The sequence below is a fragment of the Sminthopsis crassicaudata genome, chromosome 5, assembly GCF_048593235.1.
Source record: "Sminthopsis crassicaudata isolate SCR6 chromosome 5, ASM4859323v1, whole genome shotgun sequence".
Classification (NCBI taxonomy): Eukaryota; Metazoa; Chordata; class Mammalia; order Dasyuromorphia; family Dasyuridae; genus Sminthopsis; species Sminthopsis crassicaudata.
This window is the reverse complement of record NC_133621.1, coordinates 273227854-273253427: the sequence shown is the minus strand read 5'-3', so window position 1 is coordinate 273253427 and position 25574 is coordinate 273227854. Positions and strand designations below refer to the sequence as shown.

Below are 25574 nucleotides of genomic sequence, written 5' to 3'. Positions count from 1 at the left end.
TTACCAAATTTATTGGCATATACTTGGGAAAAATCCTAATAATTGCTCTAATTTCCTCTTCATTGGTAGAAAACCCTCCCTTTTCATTTTTGAGACTAACAATTTTATTTTCTTCCTTTTTCTAATTAAATTAAAGGGGTGTCCATTTTGTTGTTGTTGTTGTTTTCATAAAACTAATTGTTTTATTTATTAATTGGTTTTCTGTAGAGGGCTGAAACCCAAAGGTATGTTTGAAGCAGACAACCAAGCACTTAAGGGTAATTATCTATTCAATGTGAGACAATGACTCTATTAGCATATGTTTGCATAAATGGCTCTTCATTTTTGATGCTTGCTGAATGTTTGGTGTTAAGATAATGATAGACAAGGATTGGAGGGTGGAGGGACAGAGGTTAGAGTCATTTGATAGCTGAAGGAGGAGGAGAGAAGTTGGTGACTCTGGACTAATGAATCCAGGATTCTGCTTGGCTGTTTCTTTCACTTCTCCCCCAAGGACTTGGATTTATCCTGACTCTGATTAACCCTGAGGCCCTCCAAAGAACTAGCCCATGCTCTACAATTTTCTTTAAATTTTATTAATCTCCCCTTTTATTTCATTTCAAGCATTTCAAACTTAGTATTTAAATGAGGGGGGTTAATTTGTTCTTTTCCTAGCTTTTTAAAGTGCAAGCCCAAATGATTGCTCTTCTCTTTCTCTATTTTATGCAAATAAGCATCTAAAGATAGAAAATTTTTCCTAATAATTGCTTTGGCTGCACCCCACAAATTTTGGTATGCTGTATCATTATTGTCTTTAAGAGGAAATTATGGATTATATCTGTGATTATTTAGTTGCCAATTAATTTTTGATATATTTTCACCTGTCCTTTTATTGGATATATTTTTTAGTGCATTATTATCTGAAAAAAAAATACATGTACTATTTTTGACTATTTGCATTTGATTTTGAGATTTTTGTGGCCCAATACATTAATTTTTGCAAAAGTTCCATGAACTGATGAGAAAAAGGTATACTACTTTGTCTCCATTCAGTTTTCTCCAAAAATCTATAATACCTAACTTTTCTAAAATCCTGTTTCCCTCCTTAACTCCTTTATTTTTGTGACTCAATTTATCTAGTTATGAGAGAGCAAAGTTGAGATCCCCTGCTAGAAGTTTTGCTGTCTATTTCTTCTTGCAGCTCTCAACTATTTTTATTGAATTTGGATGCTATACCATTAGGAGCATATTTGTTTAGTATTGATATAGTTTCATTATCTATGGTACCTTTTAGCAAGAGAGTTTCCGTCCTTATATTTTTTAATTAGATCTATTTTTTTCTATGTTTTTTCCTTTTGCTTGATCTGAAATCACTACCGCCAACCCTGATTTTTTTTTTTTTTTATTTCACCTGGAGCATAATAGATTCTGCTCCAATCTTTTACCTTTACTCTGTATGTATCACTTGTAACAACATTTTATGGGATTCTGGTTTTTAATCCAGTTTGGTTTCCACTTCTATTTAATGGGAGAGTTCATCCCATTCACATTCACAGTTAAAATGAGTAATTTTGTGTTTTCCCGCATCTTATTTGCCTCAAATTATGCTTTTCTCTTTTCAACTTCTTTCCCTCCTTCCCAGTATTTTGCTTTTGGCTCCCACTTCCCTCAAAAGCCCTTCCCCTTTACAGCACCTTCATCTTTCTTTTATCTTTCACATATTACTTCTGTTTTCCCTTTTATTATCCTCACCTTTTCCTTTCCCCTTTCCCCTCTTCTCTTTCCTATAAGATGGGAAAAGTTTCTCTGTGAAAACAAATATATCTATTGTCTCAGCCACATATGATGAGAGTAAGATTCACACAAGAGTTCATCTCCCTCCTTTCTTTCCCTCAATTATAATAGGTTTTCTTTGCCTCTTCTTGAAATATAATTTCCTCCATTTTATCTCCATTTTATTTTTTTTTCAGGAAAATCCTCTTCTCACCTCCAGTTTCTTTCTTTTTCTTTTTTATCATCACAATAAAATCAAACTATACCTGCCCGCTTTAAGTATACCCATCACAGAGATAAAGTTCTCAAGATTCTTTTGGGTCTTTTTTATGCTTCTCTTGAGTTCTGTAATTGGAGATCAAACTTTTTCTTCAGCTATGTTTATGTTTCATCTATCAGAAATAGATGAAATTAACCTTTATCACTGAATATCCATCTTTTTTTTTTCCCTGAAAGGTAATGCTCAGTGTAGCTGAATAGTTGATTCTTGGGGTGCAATCCAAATTCATTTACTTTTCAGGATACCAGATTCTAGATCTTTTGATCCTTTAAGGTGGAATCTGCTAGGTCCTAGGTAATCCCAATTGTGGCTCCTAGATACTTGAATTGTTTCTTTCCGGCTGCTGGCAATATTTTTTCATTGATTCAATAATTCTGAAATTTAGCTACAATATTCCTTGGAGTTTTAATTTTGAGGTCTCTAATCAGAGAACCCTTGTCAATTAAACCTAAACCCAGTGTCACTCTTTTGTTATCCACCAGTTTTAAGTTTACCTATATTTAATATATAGTCATACTCAAAATGATGAACATTGAATCTGTAAGCATCAGCTACTTGGTGAAATCATCAAATTCTCTGATTCTTTTTCTCTTCCCTCTACTTTTTTGTTTATTTTCTCTCCTAAAATGCATAGAAACCAAATTGCCCTAGTAACTTGGTGACATTCAGGCAGCATAGTGATGCATCTTGTTTTTACATCATATTTTCCTCTAATGCAAGCATTTAATGCTGCTTTGTTTCATTCTTTAACCTAGGCATAAGTTAATTTCCAACTTAAAAAACAATTTCATAATTATAAACTCCTTTTAAAATTCTTCCTGATTTCTGCAAAATCTTTCCAAAGAATATCATCCTTTTACCCTGTCTTCCTTTAATTTTGCTCATTCCTTTTCTGAGGAAAAAAAGCCTACCTACCTATATATCATAGCTGATGAGTAAGGGGAACATCTGGATTAAGAAATATAAAATTTGTAATGTAAACTGAATTAACCAATCCCATTTTTTAAGGTTTCCTTCATAATCTCAATAATAAAAGGCTTCATCTCATTTCTTTTTTAAATTAAACTTTCAAAATTTACAATTAATTTTTGAGAGATGTAAAAGTCTTTTGTTTTTATGTTTTGCTTAGTTTCTAATTTAACTAGTCATTAGAACCAATTACTCAGACCTCAACTTCATAAACTTTCTAGTTGTGTGACCCTAGCAATTTTTTTTCTGTTTTCTCAAGTATGAAATGAGGATAATAATACCCACTTCCCAGGGTTATTACAAAGACTGGATGAGGTAATATTTTTAAAATTAATTTTATAATTATAATTTTTTGACAGTACATATGCATGAGTAATTTTTTTTATAACATCTCTTGTATTCAATTTGTTCAAATTTTCCTCTCCCTTCCTCTACTCCCTCCCCTAGATGACAGGCAATCCCATACATATTAAATGTGTTACAGTATAACCTATGTACAATATATGTGTGTAAATCCAATTTTCTTTTTGCACGTTAAGAATTGGATTCCGAAGGTATAAGTAACCTGGGTAGAAAGACAGTAGTGCAAACAGTTTACATTCAATTCCCAGTGTTCCTTCTCTAGATGTAGCTGTTTTTGTCCATCATTGATCAACTGGAAATGAATTGGATCTTCTTTATGTTGAAGATATCCACTTCCATCAGAATATATCTTCATACAGTACTGTTGTTGAAGTATATAGTGATCTCCTGGTTCTGCCCATTTCACTCAGCATCAGTTCATGTAAGTCTCTCCAAACCTCTCTGTATTCCTCCTGCTGGTCATTTCTTACAGAACAATAATATTCCATAACATTCATATACCATAATTTACCCAACCATTCTCCAATTGATGGACATTCATTCAGGTAATATCTTTAAAGTGGTGAGAACAGTGTCTGGAACCTAATAGAAACTTAATAGATGCTAGTTTTCTTCATCAAGCTACATGTAATCATCTCAGCCATTGCAGTTGGGAGAATTGGGGAAGAAGAAATCTCTTCCCCTCTACCTACCTTAGACACTTTGGAAGAAGGCATAAGGAAAAGGAAAAAGGGGAGACCTGAAAATATAAAAAAAATTAAAATATACATAGTTTTCTTCATCAAGCTACATGTAATCATCTCAGCCATTGCAGTTGGGAGAATTGGGGAAGAAGAAATCTCTTCCCCTCTACCTACCTTAGACACTTTGGAAGAAGGCATAAGGAAAAGGAAAAAGGGGAGACCTGAAAATATAAAAAAAATTAAAATATACATATATGAATATTTATATACACATTCCTTAAATGGTACAGGATTTTAATGTAATATATATTTCCTCCATCAATACATGGCATTTCCTTTTTACAACTTGGTAGATATGATGCTGAACTTTGAGTCACTAAGATTCAGCTTTGTGAATTCAAGTTTGGTTTCAGATATTAGCAATATGTCTCTGGGCAAGTCACTCAATCTTGTTTGTCTCCTTTCCTCATCTGTAAATTGAGGTAGAGAAGGAAAAGGCAAACCACTACAATAATTTTACCAAGAAAACCCAACATGAGGTGACAATGTTAACAGAACTGAAATAATTAAACCACAAAGATGGACTTTGAAATGGACTATCAATAAAAAAAATCATCCTCCTTTGACCAAACTGATGATATCTTTATGACATTAGTTAGGCTGGTCCATGGACAGCAGTCATATCAGGCCCTTATTGCAAACCTTTCCATCATAGTAGAACTACCAAAATGTTTACAGCACTGGAATAGCCTTTAGCAACATAGAGCCACTTCAACTGTACAATGCTGCATTTCAGTAAGCCTTAGTGCAGAATGCACACACATGTGTCCATGTATTTATTTGTGCCTTGTACAAATATACAAATGTGTAAGGTTTTTTTGTTTGTTTGTTTTGTTTTGTTTTGTTTTCCTGAGAAAGCTGCTTTGCTAAATATTTTGTAATTGTGGGTGGATATTCTTATTGGGAAAAGTTGTTAGACTTGACAACCAGGCAGGGTGAAGCCCATCTGTAATCCCAGTAAACAGGGAGGCTGAGACTGTGACAGATCTCTTGAATTCATGAGTTCTGAGCTGCAGTGGGCCATGCCAAGAGGAACTCTGCTCTGTTTGGCATCAGTATGGTTAGTCCCAAGGCACCATTGCCTCAGGAGAAGTGAATCAGCTGAAGTCAGAAACTGAGCAAGGGTCACATGCCCATCTGTAGTAAAATCTAAATCTACCTATTGTCTTCCCACTCCCGGTGATTGTCTATCATATCAGTTTTGTATTTCTTTAGGTGACCACTAATAGTCATTTATTTTGGAGGTGATTTACCATTTAGGCATAAGAATAATCATGTTATAATTTAAATTATCCTAAGAATGGTATGATTTTGATTGTTGCAGTACATTATCAAGCAATTACATTACTCTTTTATTTCTGTAGAACACCTCTTCACCTGGCTTGTGTTAATGGATATCCAGATGTTGTTTCTCTCTTAGTAGAGAGAAAATGTGAACTAAACTTGTTAGATAATGACAGTCGAACACCTTTAATGAAGGTATGCTTTAGTTAACTATGCTGTTCAATGAAATGCATTTTGATTTCTTTTTTTGATTAAGAAAATTTAAAGTTAGTAAATAAGTTAATATGTTTTATTAACTTATTTTAAATATCACTAAATGATGGGGGAATATATTAAATTTATATTACATTATTATTTCTTTGTATTTATTATTCTGACAGGCAATAGAGTGTCGGCAGGAGGAGTGTGCAACAATCCTGCTGGAACATGGTGCAGATCCTAATCTTGGGGATGGCAAGAACAACAATGCACTTCACTATATTGCCTCTGGTCAGACCAAATTCATGGCAGAAAAACTGATTAAGCACAACATTGATATTGAAGCAAAAAACAAGGTGGAAACCAGCCTCTTATATAATAAATTAGATTATCAGCTAAAAATCAAATAGTGTCCAATTCACATATTTTGTTATTCATTTATTCATGGAAATATTTCTTTAACAGAAATAACTTAAAATCATTCTGCACCCAATCTTCATTAGCCTTGTGAATTTTCTGATGCAGAATGGAGGAGTGTCAGGAAGATGGTGAATGGACATGACACTGGAAGAGATTTCTTTTGCATGAATGAACATATATTCCCATTCACATTCATTCCTAAAAAAATTCCCTCTACCAATTTAGACCAGCACTTGCTCTGTATTTTATTCTTAAGAGCACGGATTCTTTAGCTGGCATCCATTAATTTTAAAAGGACTCTTAACAAGTTTATAGTTAATTCAATGTAATTGGTTTTGTTTGTTTTCTACATATTTTAGATATTTAAAAGCATTATTCTGGAATGGGGTCCATGACACAAAAATGTCAAGAAACCCTATATTAGGGAGAGTCCTGGAGCACGGCAGGGTTCAGCAGCAGGCCCTGAATTTGCATCTTACTGACTTTGAAGCTAGCTAGCTAGCTATTTCCTCACATCTGGCTCTGGTCTTCAGAATGCAATAGTTCCACCAGATAATTGTGCACAATGCTTTCCTAAAATTAAACATTTACAGCATGAATTTGACATGAAGAAATGTAATTTGTTCCTATTAGGTATAACTACATTGAGACAGAATTTTCACAGGAACAAATTCTTAAGTACATGTTTCTTTGTCCTAATGACTACACATTTAAAATTATTTTCTCTGATTGATATACTGAATGATTGCTGATTTTTTTGAGTTTAGGTTTAATTCCTAGTCATTGCCACTTGAGAGAAAAAACAAAGAACATATTATAATATTATTTAATAGGAATATTAGGAAGGTTGGTAAGAGAGGGGAAATGCTACGTGAATGACTTTCTTCCAGGTTTAAACCTCTCAAGGAAAGATTTTTTAAAAAAAATTATTTGTTGTGGTTTTGGTTGTGGTTGCTTTGAATTTACACACCCCAAAGGAATGGGCAAAGATAACTAGTCAACCTTAAACCTAGCCAGTATATAACTTTATTTTAGGATAGTTATGAGAAAATATGTTTAGATGCATTTGCACAACAATTGATTATAAAATGAAAATGGCCAGAAAGGAAGACACCTATAATACAAAATGGTCTGTTAAAAATTCTGGATTTCTATCTTTTTATTACATATTAATAGGTAGTAGGAATACCAAAGGTATCTACTTTCATTATATCATTTTATATGTAAGAAAATTTAGGTCCAAGAGAGGCAAAATACTTTGCTTAATGATCACACAGGAATTAACTAATAGACCCAGGTTTTATGCTCTGGTCCTCTAACTCCAATGGTCCATCATTGTGCCATACTTCAGTAACAAATTCACAAGATGTTGACAAAATGTCATAAGCTGAATTTACATATTTATAGAATGCTTGATTAATATAATACTATCTTTATTATGTCTTTTCAGGAAGGCCTTACACCACTTTTGCTTGCAATTACAACAGTGAACACTGAAATGGCAAATTTTCTCTTAAAGAATGGAGCAAATGTGAATGCCTTGGATAATTGTAAAAGGTACAGTCATTCATTAAAGCTTATTTTTTGAAGCAACATTTTTGAGGAAAAAGATTAAATCATGGAACAGTAATTGAAAGTGAATGTCATTGCAAAGAGATGAAAAATGTCAACAAATATTAGTTATGAAAAGAAACTCATGATTTGGCAAGAAGAAACACTCCACTTGGGGATACTAATCATTCTTTAATGGTTATGATTATTTGCAGTTTCTTTATTGATTTTAAATTACGATTATCGCATAGAAGTTTTGAAATCTCATATTTCTCATATCTTTATGAAATTTTAATGCCACCCATGAGGATTGCAGCATGTATTTTCTGCTTCTTTTTGTTTGTTTCTCTTAAGAATTTGCACATTGACAAATGCAAATAATAAAAGCATGATATGATGAAATACTTTGATGGGCCCTTGCTCTTATTATGAATACTCATCATACTGATTCTTAATTTAATTCTCCTATCCAGTCTTCTTTTACAGGACTTTTGTCATTCTTTGTAAAGAATCCAGGAAACTGATTGTTCCCTTGATTCTTTTAATACTTTAATAATTAGTACTTTTATTTTCAATACAAGATTAGCCCACTTTTATTCGTGCATGTTTTTGACATCACTTACTACATCAAAAATCATTATTGCCTGCACCTACTTATATTCACCACACATATGTTCATGGATCTTTAGGATTATATTCAATTTTGTTTCTTTTGAGAGCATATATTTGGGTTTGAGATTTTTACTGTGGCCAAATATCATTCCTGAAAAAATATTGATGTTTATAAAATGAGTTTTTGTGGTGGTGTGTTCATTACAAGTGTTGTGTAGTTTCTTAAATGTGTTCCAATTGGATCTCCTTTCTCCAACACTTTTGAGACTAGTGCATTGTTGTTCTTCAATGTCCATGCAGGGTTTGGTGTATGCATATATGTCTACACATACATACATTTCCACAGAGAGAATAGATAAACCAATTAGATGGAGCTGCCCATTAAACTACACTGAACCTGAAAAATATTCATTTTTGGTCTACTTTTTCAGTGTGGAATCTTTGACCAATCTCTTTTTAGTGAATGTGGGCCTTTTTCATGTTCCTGCAAGGCTTGATGCAGGACCATTTAGAAATAATTTCTACCATATAGAATCTATTCTACTTGGATGCTGTGTAGAGCATCCTACAGAGTACTGGCAAACATTTTATATATTAGCATATCATTTACATCATTTTATATATGAGCATATTTATATCATTTACATCTAGCTTAATACTAATATTATTGAAAAAATATACCTTGGGATGGAATGTGTTGTTGGATTTTGTATGATTTTAACATTTGTATGAAAAAAAAAATTGATAATCCAACACCAGTAAGTACCCAAACCCAAGCACAAAACTGATTATTCTAACAGACAAAAATTACTATTTACTATTGTTGGCATAATTTCAGAATTAGTTGTTTATTATTCAGATCATGGCTGGCCAGAGTTAAAGTAAAAATTAATGCAAATGAGGAGAAATCCTAAAAATGAAACAGACAGTTATTATAACAGCTATAATCTTCTGTGATTAAATAAGCCATCACTTCTCCATGGGAAATTTAATCAAATACTAAACAATTGTCCCAAAGAGAAGGCTAAAATAGCCCAAAAACTGCGTTGGTAGGCAAATATCTCTGTCAAAAAGAGAAATATTATGGCTAAGATTAACTGAAGGTTAGAATACAACACAATTTGTAAAAAAAAAAATCTGAAGAAAAAAGATGAAGGACTACCATTGCATCACAACAAAAATGAAAATCTATTAAGGAAAAAACAATCCTGTAGGTTGATTTGCATGAAAAAATAATCATCTTGTGAGCATTTGTCTATGAAACAGAGTGCCAATGAATAAATGTAAAATTGAATACAACTATCACTATTTTTATTTTCATTACAACCAGTAGGGAGACGTGAATTTATGCAGCTCAGTATCTCATGTTCTCTGTATGGCAAGGGAGGTTCAAAAGTCTGATTCAGGAAAAGTGGCTAGATCAGAACTAAATAGCTTAAAGAAAAAAATCCATGACAAAGAAAGCACCAAACAAGTACAAATGGTCCTTCAAAATAATTTTTTAAAGTATTTGAAGGAAGAGAAGACTCCACAAGAATGAGAGATAGTGAAATAAAATGTACAAATATTGAAGTTTTAATATATCTGATTTTTATTGAGATGAAATTTCAAAAGATGTTTATAATGCATTTTTGAGGCTTTATTCTGAATATATTAACTTTATTTTTAATAACATTTTGTTTTACCAATTGCATTTCAAGAAAATTTTAGCATTCACTTTTACAAATTTTGAGTTTCAGATTTTTCTCCTTCCCTGCAAGATGATTTAGGTTATTAATGTTCTATTATCATAGAAAACTTATTTTCACATTAGTAACATTAGTTTTAATTAATTAATTTTTTAAATTTTATAATTACAACTTTTTTTTTTGACAGTACATACGCATGGGTAATTTTTTAGAATATTATCCCTTCCACTCACTTCTGTTCCAAATTTTGCCCTCCTTCTGTCTACACCCTTCCATGGAAGGCAGTCTCATACATGTTAAATATGTTATAGTATATCCTAGATACATATATGTGTGCAGAACTGAATTTCTTGATGCTGTTGTTCCCTTCTTTAATATTTCTTTGGGAAGTAACATTAATTTTCAAAGAAAAAGATCAAAAGGAAAAAAAAAATAAGAGAATTAAGTGGAAAAAGTATGATCCAGTCTCCAGAGTAATTTGTTCTTTATCTGGATTTGAATAGTGTTTTCCTTCCTGAGTTTATTCTATTTGTCTTGGATCATTGTGTTGCTGAGAAGAGCTGAGTCATTTATACTTTGTTATCACAGTGTTTTTTTAAAATAAATTATAGCTTTTTTTGACAGAACATAATGAACAGCTAATTTTTTTAACACTGACTCTTGCAAAAACTTCCCCTCATTCTCTCCATCCCTTTCCTAGATGGCAGGTAGTTCCATACATGTTAACTATATTAAAATATATGTTAAATACAATACCTATATACATATATAGTTGTCTTGCTATACTAGAAAAATCAGATTTAGAAAGAAGGTAAAAATAACCTAGGAAGAAAAACAAAAATGCAAGCATATAATACGAGAAAGAATGTAAATGTTATGTTGTAGTTCACACTCATTTCTCAGTGTTTTCACTGGGTATAGTTGGTTCTGTTCATTAATGACCAGTTGAAACTGATTTGGATCCTCTCATTATTGAAGAGAGCTACATCCATGAGAATTGATCCTCATATAGTTTAGTTGTTGAAATTATCTCCTGGTTCTGCTCATTTCATTTCATGAACTATCAGTTCATGTAAATCTCTCCAAGCCTCTCTATACTCATCCTGTTGGCCATTTCTTACAGAACAATAATATTCCATAATTTACTCAGCCATTTGGGCATCCATACAATTTCCAGTTTCTAGTCAGTACAAAAAGGACTGCCACATTTTTGCACATTTCCTTCTTTAATATCTCTTTGGGATATAAGCCCAGTAGGAACACTGCTGGATCAAAGTATCAGTTATCAGTTTGATAACTTTTTAGAGCATAGTTCCAAATTGCTCTCCAGAATGGTTGGATGCATTCACAATTCCACCAACAATACATCAGTGTCCTAGTTTCCCCACATCCCCTCCAACATTTGCCATTATCTTTTCCTGTCATCTTAACCAAACTGAGAGGTGTGTTGTGGTATCTCAGAGTTGTCTTAATTTGCATTTATCTGATTAATAATGATTTGGAACACCTTTTCATATGGGTAGAAATAGTTTCAATTTCATAACCTGAAAATTGTCTATTCATATCATTTGACCATTTATCAATTGGAGAATGGCTTGATTTCTTATAAATTAGTGTCAATTCTCCATATATTTTAGAAATGAGGCCTTTATCCTAACTTTTAACTATAAAGATGTTTTCCCAGTTCCCTTCTAATCTTGTCTTCATTAGTTTTCTTTGTAAAAAAGCTTTTTAACTTGATATCAAACTTTTCTATTTTGTGATCAAAATGTTCTCTAGCTGTTCTTTGGTCACAAATTCCTGTCTCCTTCACAGGTTTGAGAGGTAAACTATCCTATGTTCTTCTAATTTATAAGTTCATTCTTTATTTCTAGAGTGTGAACTCATTTTGATCTTATCTTGATGTATGGTATTAAGTATGGGTTAATGCCTAGTTTCTGCCATACTAATTTCCAATTTTCTCATCAGTTTTTGTCAAATAGTTCATTCTTATCCCAAAAGTTGGGGTGTCTGGGTTTGTCCAACATCAGATTGGTATAAGTAATGACTATTTTGTAATGTGAACCTAACCTATTCCACTGATCAACTAGTCTATGTCATAGCCAATACCAAATGATTTTGGTGACTGCTGCTTTATACTACAGTTTTAGATCAGGTACAGCTAGGCTACCTTCATTTGATTTTTTTTTTTTTCATTAGTTCCATCTTGACCTTTTGTTCTTCCAGATGGATTTTGTGGTTATTTTGTCTGGGTCATTAAAATAGTTTCTTGGGAGTCTGATTGGTATACTACTAAATAGATTAGTTTAGGTAGTATAGTCATCTTTATTATACTTGTTCAAATCTATCCAAGAGCACTTAATATTTTTTCAATTGTTTAGATCTGACTTTATTTTTAAAATTTTTTAAAATTAATTTTATAATTATAACTTTTTTTTGACAGTACATATGCATAGGTAATTTTTTTTTACAACATTATCCCTTGTACTCGCTTCTGTTCCAAATTTTTCCCCTCCTTCCTTCCACCCCCTTCCCTAGATGGCAGGCATTCCCATACATATTAAATGTTATACTATCCTAGGTACAATATATATGTGCAGAACCAAATTTTTTTTTTTGTTGTTGTTGTTGTTGCAAAGGAAGAATTGGATTCAGAAGGTGCTAACAGTTTACATTCATTTCCCAGTGTTCCTTCTCTGGGTGTAGCTGATTCTGTCCATCACTGATCAATTAGAATTGGATTAGCTCTTCTCTATGTTGAAGATAGCCACTTCCATAGAATACATCCTCATATAGTACTGTTGGTAAAGTGAATCAGCAGTTATTTTAAATGGAATTTCTCTTTGTATCTCTTGCTTTGTTAGATTTTGCTAGTGATGTATAAGAATGCTCATGATTTATGTGGATTCATTTTGTATCCTACAACTTTGCTTAAGTTGTGGATTATTTCTAATAGCTTTTTAGTAGTATCTCTGGGGTTCTCTAAGTATATCATCCTATCATCTGCAAAGAGTGATAATTTGATTTCCTCATTACCTACTCTTAATTCCTTTAATTTCTTTTTCTTTGCTTAATGCTGAAGCTAGCATTTCTAACACAATATTGAATCATAATGATGATAGTAGGCAACTTTGTTTCACTCGTGATTTTATTGGGAATGGTTCCAGTTTATCACCCTTACATATGATGCTTTTACTGAAGTTTTAAATAGGTGCTACTGACTATTTTAAGGAAAAGTCACTTTATTGCTATATTCTCCAGTGTTTTTAGTAGGAATGAGTGTTGGATTTAAGAGTGCTTTCTCTGCATCTATTGGAATGATCATATGGTTTTTGTTAATTGATATAGTCAATTATATTAATAGTTTTCCCAAAATTAACAATCCCTGCATTCTTGGTATAAATCCTTGTTGGCCATGGTATATTATTTTGGAGATGATTTTCTGTAATTTTTGTAACTTTTTTGATAATATTTTTTTTAAGCTTTTTGCATCAATGATCATTACGGATGTTGATCTATAATTTTCTTTTTCTGTTTTCATCCTACCAAGTTTAGGTATCAGTACCATGTCTGTGTCATAAAAGAAATTTGGTAGGATTCCTTCATTCCATGTTTTTTCAAATAGTTTACATAGCATTTTAATTCACATATAAATCCATCTGGTCCTGAGGACTTTTTGTTAGGGAGTTGATTAATAGCTTGTTCTATTTCTTTTTTTCTAAAATGGGCCTATTTAATCAATTTACCTCTTCCTCTGTTAATCTGGGCAACTTATATTTTGAAAGTATTCATCCATTTCATTTGTTATCGAATTAAAGTTGGGCAAAGTAACTCCTAATTATTGCTCTAATTTTCTGTTCATTTTTACTTTTTAGATTTAACAATTTCATTATCCTCTTTCCTTTATCTAGTCAAATTTGCCATTTTTTTATAGAATCAACTTAGTTTTATTTATTAATTCGATAGTTTTTTTCACTTTCAATTTTAATAATCTCTCCTTTTTTATTTTTAGAATTTCAATTTTAGTGTTTGATTAGGGGTTTTTAATCTGCTCTTTCCTAGCTTTTTTAGTTGCAAGCCCAATTCATTGACCATCTCTTTTTCTATTTTATGCAAGTAGGCCTCTAGAGAGAAATGAAATTTTCCCTTATTACTAACTTTAGCTAATCCCACACATTTTGGTTACATCCCATACATTTTGGTATGTCGTCTCTTTATTGTCATTCTCTTGGGTGGAATTATTGTGTCTATGATTTGCTGTTTCACCTATTCATTCTTTAAGATGAGATTATTTAGTTTCCAATTATTTTCTAGTCTATTTTCCCCTGGCTTTTTATTGAATGTAATTTTTATTGCATTGTGATCCAAAAAGGATGCATTGAGCTCGTTATATCCTAATATATGGTCAGTTTTTGTTTAGGTTCCATGAACTGCTGAGAAGAAAGTGCACTTCTTTCTGTCTCATTTAGTTTTCTCCAAACATCTGTCATACCTAACTTTTCTAGTGGTCTATTTACCTCTTTAACTTCTTTCTTATTTATTTTGTGGTTTAATTTATCTAGTTCTGAGAGTGCAAATTTGAGATCTCTATTATAGTTCTGGTGTCTATTTCTTGCAGCTCTCAACTTCTCCTTTAGGAATTTAAATGCTATACCACTTGTTACATATATGTTTAGTATTGATATTGCTTCATTATCTAGGCTGTCCTTTTAGCAAGATAATAATGCCCTTCCTTATCTCTTTTAATTTGATCAATTTTTGCTTTTGCTTGATCTGAGAAGACCCTGCTTTTTTGACTGAAGTGTAATGGATTCTGCTCCATCCTTTGACCTTTACTTTGTATGTATTCCCCTGCTTCATGTATTTCCTGTAAACAACATATTATATAATTCTGGCTTTTAATCCAGTCTGCTTTCACCCTCCACTTTATAGAGGAGTTTACCCCATTCACATTTATAGTTAAAATTACTAATTCTGCATTTCCTGCTGTCTTGTTTTAATAATCTTGTTTGCTTTTCTCTTTCCTGTTCCCCTTATCCCCCTCCCCAGTATTAAACTTATAAATAACTCTTGCCTCACATAGACCTTCCTCTTTAGGATCTCTACATCCCCTTTTCTTAAACCTTTCCCTTTCAATTTCTGTATTCCCTTCTTTTTGTCCTACCCCTTTTCTTTTCCCCTTCCACTTTTCAATGAGGAGTAAAAAGTTTCTCTGGAAACTGAATGTCTAATATTTTCTCTTTGAGCCAATTCTGATGAGAGTAAGATTAATCAGCACATCTGATCATTCAGCTAAGATCATTCCCCTAAGATCATTCCCCTCCCTTCTTTCCCTTAGATATGATAGGTTTCCTTTTCTTCTTCATGAGATGTACTATCTCCACTTTTCCCTTTTTCTGGTACAACTGTACCTTTCCAACTCAAGATCTTTTTTTATATTATAAGAGTAAACCAAATTATACATGTATTCTTTATGTATATCCATAACAGAAATACAGTTCTCAAAGAGTTCTTTTTTTTTTTTTTCTTTTTGTGCTTCTCTTGAGTCCTATATTTGAAGGTCAATTTTATTTAGCTCTGGTTTTTTTTTTTTTTTTTTTTCATCAGAAATAAATGGAATTCACCTATTTCATTAAATGTCCACCTTCTTCCCTGGAGGAAAATTTGGCTAGGTAAGTTATTTTTGGCTGAATAACAAGTTCCTTTGACTTTTTGCCCAATTGAATTTTTGAATGAGTTGTTTTGTTTTATGGAATTTTTTTTCCATTTCACAAATTCTGATTTTTAAGTTCTTTTCTTTTTCCATTTCACAAATTTTGTTTTTGAATAATTTTTCTTTTTCTGTTTTTCTGGGAGTTGCTTTTTCTTTCCATGTTATCAAATCTATCTTTCAATGAGTTATATGCTTATTTCCATTGCTTTTTCCATTTCATTGTTTTTGTTGCCTTTTCCAAACTCTATTTCAAGACTTTCATTTCCTTTCCCCATTTTTCTTCTACCTTTCTTTTTAAAAAGTTGCTTTTTAAGTTCTTCTAGTAGGAGAGCCTTGTGTGATAGGGACTGTGTTTATTTTGGAGCTTCACTTGGAGAATTCTGCTTTAGTCTCCTTGGGGTTTGAAATCTGTTCTTCTCTTTTGCCATAAAAACTGTCCATTTTTAGAGACCTCTTTATTTTTTTACTCATTTTTAAAAAAAAGTTAAGGTCTGCTTTTAGGGCAGAAGAGGTTTTCCAAGCAACTACAGTTGGCGTCGAGTCGGTGCTGATTCACTTCTGGTGCTAACTCTTTGCCACATGGAATTGTCAGCAATACACTGAGCTGTGTTCTGTCTGCCCTGATGTTTGTAGTCAGTCTGCTTAGGCACACTGAGACTGCACGGCTCCTGGACTCTGAGCTGTCTGTGCTAGTGCTTATTGTCAGCTGCCCTGGCCTTGCTACCTCTCTCCTGATTCTGACTGAAACAGACCTTCTCTGTTCTGCTTCCTCCTGCAAACTCTCTGCCTTGAGGAAGTTGCACTGCCACACTTGAGAGTGCTTTTTCTGAGGGCACTGCCCTGTCTGTGCTGGTTTGTGGTCAGTTGTTTGTATTTTGATGCCTCTCCCCTGTTTCTGATTGAAACAAATCTTTTCTGCTCTGTTTTCCTCCTGTCAATTTTCTGCCATAGGACTCTGAGCTATCTGGCACTGGCATTTGTACTGGTTTCCTTGGCTGCCTCTCTCCCATTTCCAATTGAAACCGCACTTTTTTGTCTTTGAAATTATCTTTGAAATTATCTTCTGTTGATAATCCAGAGTTAATTCAGAGGCTGGATTTTGTAATTATAGTGAGGGTTGTAAAGAAGGTCAGAGAGAAATGTTTGTTGTCTTCACCATCTTGGCTCCACTCCCCCACACAGTTTTTTTTTTCTATTGTGTGCAATATTTTCCTTTTTCTCCTCATTTCATTTTGCATAAACTTATGTAAGTCATTGCAGGATTATATGAAATTCTGCCCATTAACCATTTCTTATTGCATCATAGAATCCCATTATTACATTCCTATAACAGTCCAATCAATCTCCAGTTGTAGGATATTTATTCAGTTTTCAATTATTTTTTGCCACAAAAATGGTTGCTAGAAATATTTTTGTACTTGGAAGTCTTGTGGAGTACAGACCTAGTATTGCTGGTATTCAAAGCTTTCTTTTTCTTCAGGCATAGTTACAGAATGCTCTCCAGAATGACTGGATCAATTCACAACTCCAACAGTGTCTTAATGTCCCAATTTTCCTCAATATTATTCAATTTTTATCACTTTCCTTTTAGAGTCTATAATTTTCTTTCTCTGTCTAGCTCTTCCTAACTTAGGTATAGCAACATATTTGTGCCATAAAAGGAATTTATTAGGACACCTACTTCATCTATTTTTACAAACAATTTATATGGTGTTTAAATGAATTTTTTTGAATGTTTATTAGAATTGCCAAATAAATACATCTGACACTTGGGATATTTTTTTTTTCTTGAGGTTAATAGTATCTCACTCAATTTCTTTTTCTAAGATGCAGTAATTTAATTAGGCATATTGTTTCCTGATCTGTTAATCTGGGTAATTTATATTTTCCTAAATATTTATTGATTTCCTCATATTGTCAGATTTACTGGCATAATTTAGGCAAAATATTTCCCAATAATTGATTTAATTTCTTCAGTGGTGATAATTTCACTTTTTTATTTTTTGATAGTGGACATTTAGGTTTCAACATTTTTAAAAAAATTTATTTAACTAATGGCTTCTTATTGTTGTTTTCATAAAGCAGTTATTGGATTTGTTTATTAGTTCAATACTTCCCTTATATTTTTTGTTACACTTTAAAATCCTTGTAATTTCATATTTGATTGTGAGGATTTCCAATTTGGTAATTAATTGGTTATTTTTAAATTTGTTCTCTTACTAGGTTTTTTTTTTTTGTTGTTGCTTTTTTGTTTTGTTTTGTTTTGTTTTAAGTTTCAGGTCCAATTCAGTGTTCTGTTCTTTTTCTATTTCAATGACATAAGAATTTAAAGAAGCAAATGTTACCTTAAGTACTGTTCTGACTGCTTCTCATAAATTTTGGTATGTTTTCTCGTTGTTATCATTCTCTTTTATGTGCGTTTATTTCATAGCCTGCAGCTTTGCTAAAATTACTTTTTTTTTAGTTGATCCTCTAAGCATACCATAGTATCAGTAAAGTGATAGTTTTATTTTCTCATTACCTACTCTTTATTTTCTCTGATTTATTTTTTTAGTCTTATTGCTAAAGCTAATCTTTATAGAAGTTGAACCCTCATTTTACCCCTGATCTTACTGTCAATGCTTCTATCTTATTCCCATTGTGTAAAATACTTGAAAATGGCTTTAGAGAGATGACATTTATCATTTTAAGGAAAATTTACACTTAATTTATTCCTACACTGTCTTGTTATTGTTGCTTTTTTTAAATAGGAATGGGTGTTGTATTTTGTCATATCTTTTTTCTTCATCTATTGAGATAATTATATAATTTCTATTAGTTTAGTTATTGATGTAGTCAATTATGCTAATAAGATTTTCTGATATTGAGCCAGCCCTTTATTTCCATAAAAATACCAGTTGGATACCAGTTGGTTATAAGTTTTTATAATCTCTTTTAAAAATTTATTCATTATTATTTTCCAGTTACATTTAAAAATTACATTTCTTTTTTAAAAAAGTTTTGAATTCCAAATTCGTAAAAACACAAGCCATTTGCCAGTTGATTGATGGTCAAAGTATATAAACAGACAATTTTCATATGAAGAAATTAAAACCATTTCTAGTCATATGGGGAAAAAATGACCTAAATCACTATGTCAGAACAATGTGAAATAAGACAATTCTGCAGTAACACTAAACACCTCTCAGACTGGCCAAAAGGATAAGAAAAATAGACAGATGTTGGAAGGAATTTGAAAACTGGGAGACTCTAACATATTATTGATGGAGTTGTGAACTAATCCAACTATTTTGGTGAGAAATATGGAACTATGCCCAAAGGGCTATCAAACTGTGCATACCATTTGAACCAGCAGTGTTTCTAGTCACTTGTATCATAAAGAGATGCAATAACAAAAGGAAAAAGGATTGAACCACACTTAAAACCCTCTACTATGACAAAGTCAAAAGGCTTCATGATTTAGGCAGAAAGTGTGATACTATTAGCAAATTAAAAGAAAGGATAATCTCACAAATGTGTGGAAAAGGAAGGAATTTAGGGCCAAAGAACAATTAAAGAGTATTTTATGGAATATAAAATAGATAACTTTTATTACATTAAGTAATTTTTTGTACAAATAAAACCAAAACAGACGAGATTAGCAGGGAATTTTTTTTTTTTTTTTTACATCCAAAGGTCCTGATAAAGGCCTAATTTCTAAAATAGATAAATTCTGATTTATAAGAATAAAAATTTATTCTCCAATAGATTAAATAAATGATCAAAGGAGATGAACACACAAATTTCAAATAAAGAAATTATAACCATTTCTAGTGTATGGAAAGGTGCTGTAACTCATTATTGGTCAGAGATATGCAAATTAAGGTGACTCTGAAATAAAACAATTACACACCTCTCAGATTGACTAGGATGACAGGAAATGATAATGATTAATATTGGAGAGGATGTTGTTGCAGTTTTAAACTGATTCAACCATGCTGGAGAGCAATATGAAACTAGGCCCAAAGGGCTATCAAACTTTGCTTACCTTTTGGTCTCTATTAGGCCTGTATCCCAAAGAGATCACACAAAAAGAGAAAAGGACCTGAGTGTGTAAAAAATATTTGTAGCAACCCTTTTTGTAGTGGCAAGTAAGTAAACGGAATGAATGCCCATCAGTTAGAGAAAAAAAAAATATTTGTAGCAACCCTTTTTGTAGTGGCAAGTAAGTATACAGAATGAATGTCCGTCAGTTAGAGAATAGCTGAATGTGCTATGGTATATGAAAATTAAGGAATATTATTGTATAACAATTAGTAGGATGATTTCAGAGCAGTTTTGAGAGACTTAGATGAACTGATGCTAAGTGAAATGAGCAAAATAAGAGCACATAAGAGCAACAAGATGATTATAGGATGATCAATTCTGACAGACATGGCTCTCTTTAACAGTGAAAAGCTACTTCTAATGGTCTTGTAATGGAAAGAGCTATCTGCACCCAGAGAGAGAACTGTGGAGATGGAATGTTGATTACAACATAGTGTTCCTCTTTTTGTTGTTTACTTATTATTTTTTTTCTTTCTCATTTTTCCCTGTTGATCTGATTTTCTTTTGCAGCATGATAATTGTGCAAATATGTATAGAAGAATTGCACATGTTTAATAATATATATTGAATTTACTTTCTGGGAAGAAGATGAGATGGGCAGGAAAATGAAATTTTGCAAGGGGGAATGTTTTAACTATCTATACATATGTTTTAAAATAAACTTTATAATAAATTTACTTCGATTCAATTTAAATTAAAAATAAAACAAAAATTTTGATTTCCAGATTCTCTCTTGTCCTTACAGCTTGCATTAAGAAACCACATATGAAATTATGCAAAACATTTCCATAAGAAACATGTCGAGAAAGAAAATATAGCTTTCCCATTGTTAAAAAAAATCCAGCAATTTTCAAGACGTCTAAATTTACAAGGAAAGAGTTAGCATTGGAAGAAAAGTGAGAGAAAAAGAGAGGAAGAGAAAACTTCATTCTGTATTCAGACATAATCAAATAAGTTTCTTATAAGGGCTTCAGAGTAGCCATGGATCATTGTACTACTGAGAAAAGCAAAGCAATTTTTCATCTAGTCATTGCAAAGCATGGCTGTTAAATTGTATATATTTAGTACATTTCACTTGGAGTTCATGGAGGACTTTTTTTCTGAAAGCATCCTGCTCAACATTTCACAGAGAACAATAATATTCCATGACAAACAACATATCACAATTTGTAAAGCCATCCCTCAACTGATGGGTGTCTTGATTACCATTTTTTTCCCTGGGAAGAGTTCCTACAATATTTTTGTAAATATTAGTTTTACTTTTTTTTTAACTAATAGTGATATTGCTACGTTAAAGCATATGCATTGATTTTTAGCTCTTTGGGCATAGATTTTATCTTCTGATCATTTTTCATTAGGGGCAAAACTTTTATTTTCTGTAAATTTGACTCAGTTTCCTCTGAGAAATAAGGTGTTTTCAGTGAAACTTGCTTCAAAATTCTGTTTACAATATCGCTAATCATCTTTTCCCTCCCATTTATTCTTTTCTTTTTCCTTTCATCCATTCATTCCTTTATCCAACTCTCCATAAAAGTGTTTTGTTATGGACCACCCAATTCTCCAATATGCTTTCATCTTTTCTCCTATTCTCCCCTTCCTGTATACCATTCCCCTCCTATTTTCCAGCAAAGTTAGATTTCTATACCTTATTGAGTATGCATGCTTTTTTTTTTCCATTTCGAGCCAATTCTGATGAGAGTGAAAGGTTGACTCTCTCACCCTTTTCACTCTCTCTTCCACTTAATTGTAAATGTTTTTTCTTGTCTATTTTATGACAGATAATTTGCACCATTCCTCTTATCCCTTTCCTTTTTCTCAATACATTTCTCTCTCACCCCTTAATATTATTAAAGAAAAAAATAAAGGGATATGTTACACTCAACTTATACCTGTGCCCTCTGTCTATATATGCTCCTCTAACTGCCATAATAATGACAAAGTTCTAATGAGTTACAAGTATCATCCGCCCATGTAGTAATGTAAATAGATAAGGGAATTTTAATAAATAAAGTTTATGATATCACTTTCCTGATCACCTCCTTATGCTTTTCCAGAGTCCTGTATTTGAAAATCAAATTTTCCATTTAGCACTGGTTGTTTAATCACAAATATTTTAAAATCCTCTGTTTTATTTAAAGACTACCTTTTTCTTGTGGATTATACTCGTTTTGCTAAGTGGTAGTTGGTTGTAATTCTCTATTTTCCATAGACTAGTAAATCTTGTGTTATCCTGACTGTGACATCACAATAACTAAATTGTTTCTTGCTGTATGCTTATTTTCTTCTTGACCAAAAAAACCAGGAGTTGCAGAATCTGACTATAATATTTCAGTGAGTTTTTATTTGGGGATTTCTTTCAGGAAGTCATTAGCCAATTCTTTTAATTTTGGTTTTACACGTTGGTTCAAACAGAAGTTTTCCTTGATAACCTCTTGAAAGATGACATCCAGGTTCTATTTTTTGATCATGACTTTCATGTACTGTAATAATATTTAAATTATCGCTCCTGGACCTAATTTTCCAGGTCAGTGTAATTCCAAAGAGATAATTCACATTTTTCCTTTTTTTTTTTCCTTTTGTTTTGCTTTATCATATCTGGGTTTCTCATGAAGTCATTAGCTTCCATGTTCTTGCTTCAATATTCTCACATCCAATTTTTTGGATGAGATTTTGTGCCTTTTTCCCAATTGGTCATTCCTTTTTAAGCATTCTTCTCCTTGTTAGTTTTTTTGTATTTTGTAGTGTCTTTTCTATTTCCTTTTGCACTACTCTTTTCTTTTCCCTAATTTTCTTCTCTTTCTCTTATTCAATTTTTAAAATCCCTTTTTAAATCCCCCAATTTCAGTTTTTTTTGGGAGGCTTTGGATGTAAGGGTTTTGATATCTTCTTCTGAGTATATGTTTTGATCCTCATCACCATTTTATCTTGTGGTCAGAAACTTTTTTACTGTCTGCTCATTTTCCTATCTTGACTTTTAACTCTTTAGAATAGGATTTTTTTCCAGGGTTCACTGCCCCAAGTTTCACTACTTGTCTTGTGTGGTTTTGTTTAAGTTATCACAGGTCATCTACTAACTAACCCATTGACTTTAAAACCAGAACAGATAGGCCAAAACTCCTGTATTTTGTCTTAAGAACTTCCCACTGCATTCCCTGTAGATGGGGCATTTCTGACCTGGGACTCCCTGCAGGCATCTGTGCTGGGACACGAACACACACACACACACACACACACACACACACACACACACACACACTCTCATCCCCCTGTCTATTGATACAGACTTTGCCTGAAGTCCTTCCAAAATACATTCTGCTTGAAATTTGTTATACTTCAAATATTTATGAGTTATTTCATTCCAAACCCATTCAGAGACTTAATCTGATCTTGATTCTGAGAGAAGATAGGAAGACCTCAAGCAAAGATCTGTCAATTGTCTGCCATTCTTGCTCTAGCCTCCATAATTTCCTTTTTTTTTTCTCTTTTAATTAGATCTATTTTCATCTCAGGAGTGTCACCCCTGCTTTTTTTTTTTTTTTCTCAAGCAGGAGTATATTACATTTTATTCTAGCATTTTCCCTTCAATCTGTATTTATCTCTCTGCTTCAAAAGTGTTTCTTGTTAAGGATTCTGGCTTTGTGTTTTATTTTATCGGAGAATTCATTCCATTCACATTCACCAAACTCTTGTTTTTCTGCCATAAGCAGGAAATCAGTGTGACTCTTCCACATTCACCTCCATAGAAACATAAAATAGTTTCCAAAACAAATTTGGACACTGTACAGTTATCAAAAAGACAGGAGAAATAATCCTTGAGCCCAAGAAATTTTGGAAAATTAGGAAGACTATTAGGTAAAAGGGGATTCCAATCCAATCAGAAAGCAAGCCAGCAGCAAGCCCTACCTCAGCAGCCACATGAAGAAACTGAGCACCAAGATGGTGGAGTAGGCAAATACCAACACTTGGAACCCCCAAATATCTCAGTGTAATCAGGGAAAATGGAGTCTGTAGCTCTTGAGAATTGTTATATGCTTCAGTGTAGCCCCTGGCAAACAAGGAGATCCTAAAGTTTCAGATGCCTAAAGGAAACAAGGCAGCTTCCAGTGAACCTTAATAAACTGCCTTTATGATCTTTCTCCAAATCAACTGGTGCTATCTTTCTGGTGGTTAATTCTTTTAAATTTACATAAGTTTGTCCTTAAACAAGAAAGTTCATTGCTGTATTTATGTTCGAAGACTTTCAGAAAGTTTGTTAAGACATAAAATAACTTGTTCTGGTTTTGCTTTAGACAACCGGTCTCACCCTTATGATGGGGCATTGGAGTAAGAATTAATGGAGTTGCTAAGATTGTTTCTAAGAATTTACACTTTACTTTCAAAAGCAGTAAACAAGCTGAATTTCTTAATTGTTTCATACAAGGAACATTGATACTCTTTTTTTTTTCTATTATTACTTTTTTTTCTATGTTAAATTTGACAATCCCTACTAAAATTGAAAGGAAACAACAAAAGTTGTCTTGAATTTCATCTTTCTGTTTGGTCGGTCTTGATATTTGTAATGCTTCACTTGAGCAAATTACTGTGTGTTTGTGTTGTACATAAGTATTAAGATTAAAGGATATGAGATTCTCTTATTGTAGCATGTCAAGAAAAATATGATTAAATGTGACTAGTTTAATTTTTTGCAAATGAATTGCTTTTTTGTTATTCTAGAACGGCCCTTATGATTGCTATCAGTGTGGAATCTACAGCTTTGGTCACTCTTCTTCTTCAAAATAATGCTGATCACACTCTCCAAGATGTAGATGGATGGACAGCTGAGACATATGTTGAGCAGTATGGTTATCCTCTGTAAGTGCTGACATAATTCTAATTGTTTTTGTATCTTTGCATCTATAAGAATTTTCTTCCATATAAGTGAGAATGAATGGGGCTATCATAGTTGCATAACATAATAACTGGCAAACACCCTGACAAACTCCAGCTCTGAGAATTGCCACATGCTTCAGAATAGCCCCAGGCAAAGAGGCAACCTGTAGAGGATAGACCTCTTTACCTAAATTGAGCAAACTGATTTATATTAAAGTTATTGAAGTTCACATAAGCAAAAGAGATATGAGATAGAATGACATCCTCTGAGATCAGAATTTTCAGAAGTATTAATGATAATGGCTACTATTTTAATAGTTTTTAAAGATTTTCCAACCTTTTATTTAACCTTCATAGAAGTTATATAATTTAATAATAATGCACATTTATACAAGCAGTGGTTTGTATTGCTTGTTTCTATTTTAATGTCTTGTTGACATCTCTCAATTGTAAGAGACTTAAAGTTTTCATTTTAGGGAAAATCACCTTATATCTTAGATGCCTTCAAATGAGTGCTAATGAAAATGAATCATAAATGTTAATAGTCAACATTAGAATTCACAAAGAGGCAGTTTGCAGGGGTAATGATGCTCAACTTGGGAGTGTTAGGGAAAGATCGTGCCCTTCATGTTATGTGTTAACTTGGACAACTGTATTCTTTCTGGGTTTTAAATTATTTAATTGATATAAGCTGGGTTTTAAATTATTTAATTGATATAAGCCTTTTGAGTTCTAAGTCCACAAGTGTATTACATCTAGATTGAATGATAGTTTTGCTTTATAGAGTACAATAAAAACAAAATATCTTAAGATTTGAGATACACAAAAGTTACTTGTTACATATACTTTATCTTGGTTGATGTAGACTTACTATGTTTTACTTTTTATTTTAGACATATTTATAACAAACAAATTGAAGAACAACAGAAATGTCATAATTCCTGTCCTCCCCAAATCAGCTATGAAGAGAAGCCTTCTTGTAGTGGATTTGCTTTGGGTGCACCATTCCTGGACAAAAAAGGTAGAACTGACAAACCCAAATAAAT

General features: G+C 32.4%; 1 protein-coding gene across 2 annotated transcripts in view; it reads left to right on the top strand.

Moving 5' to 3' along the window:
• Nucleotides 1-25574, top strand: part of LOC141544676 (uncharacterized) — a 127841-nt gene that overhangs the window by 8124 nt on the left and 94143 nt on the right. For both annotated transcript variants that reach the window (XM_074271090.1, XM_074271091.1), the window contains exons 3-7: nucleotides 5472-5586; nucleotides 5772-5945; nucleotides 7460-7566; nucleotides 24373-24510; nucleotides 25422-25549. In XM_074271090.1, coding sequence (XP_074127191.1) covers nucleotides 5472-5586; nucleotides 5772-5945; nucleotides 7460-7566; nucleotides 24373-24510; nucleotides 25422-25549 — 662 coding nt within the window. The remainder of the gene's footprint in view (nucleotides 1-5471; nucleotides 5587-5771; nucleotides 5946-7459; nucleotides 7567-24372; nucleotides 24511-25421; nucleotides 25550-25574) is intronic.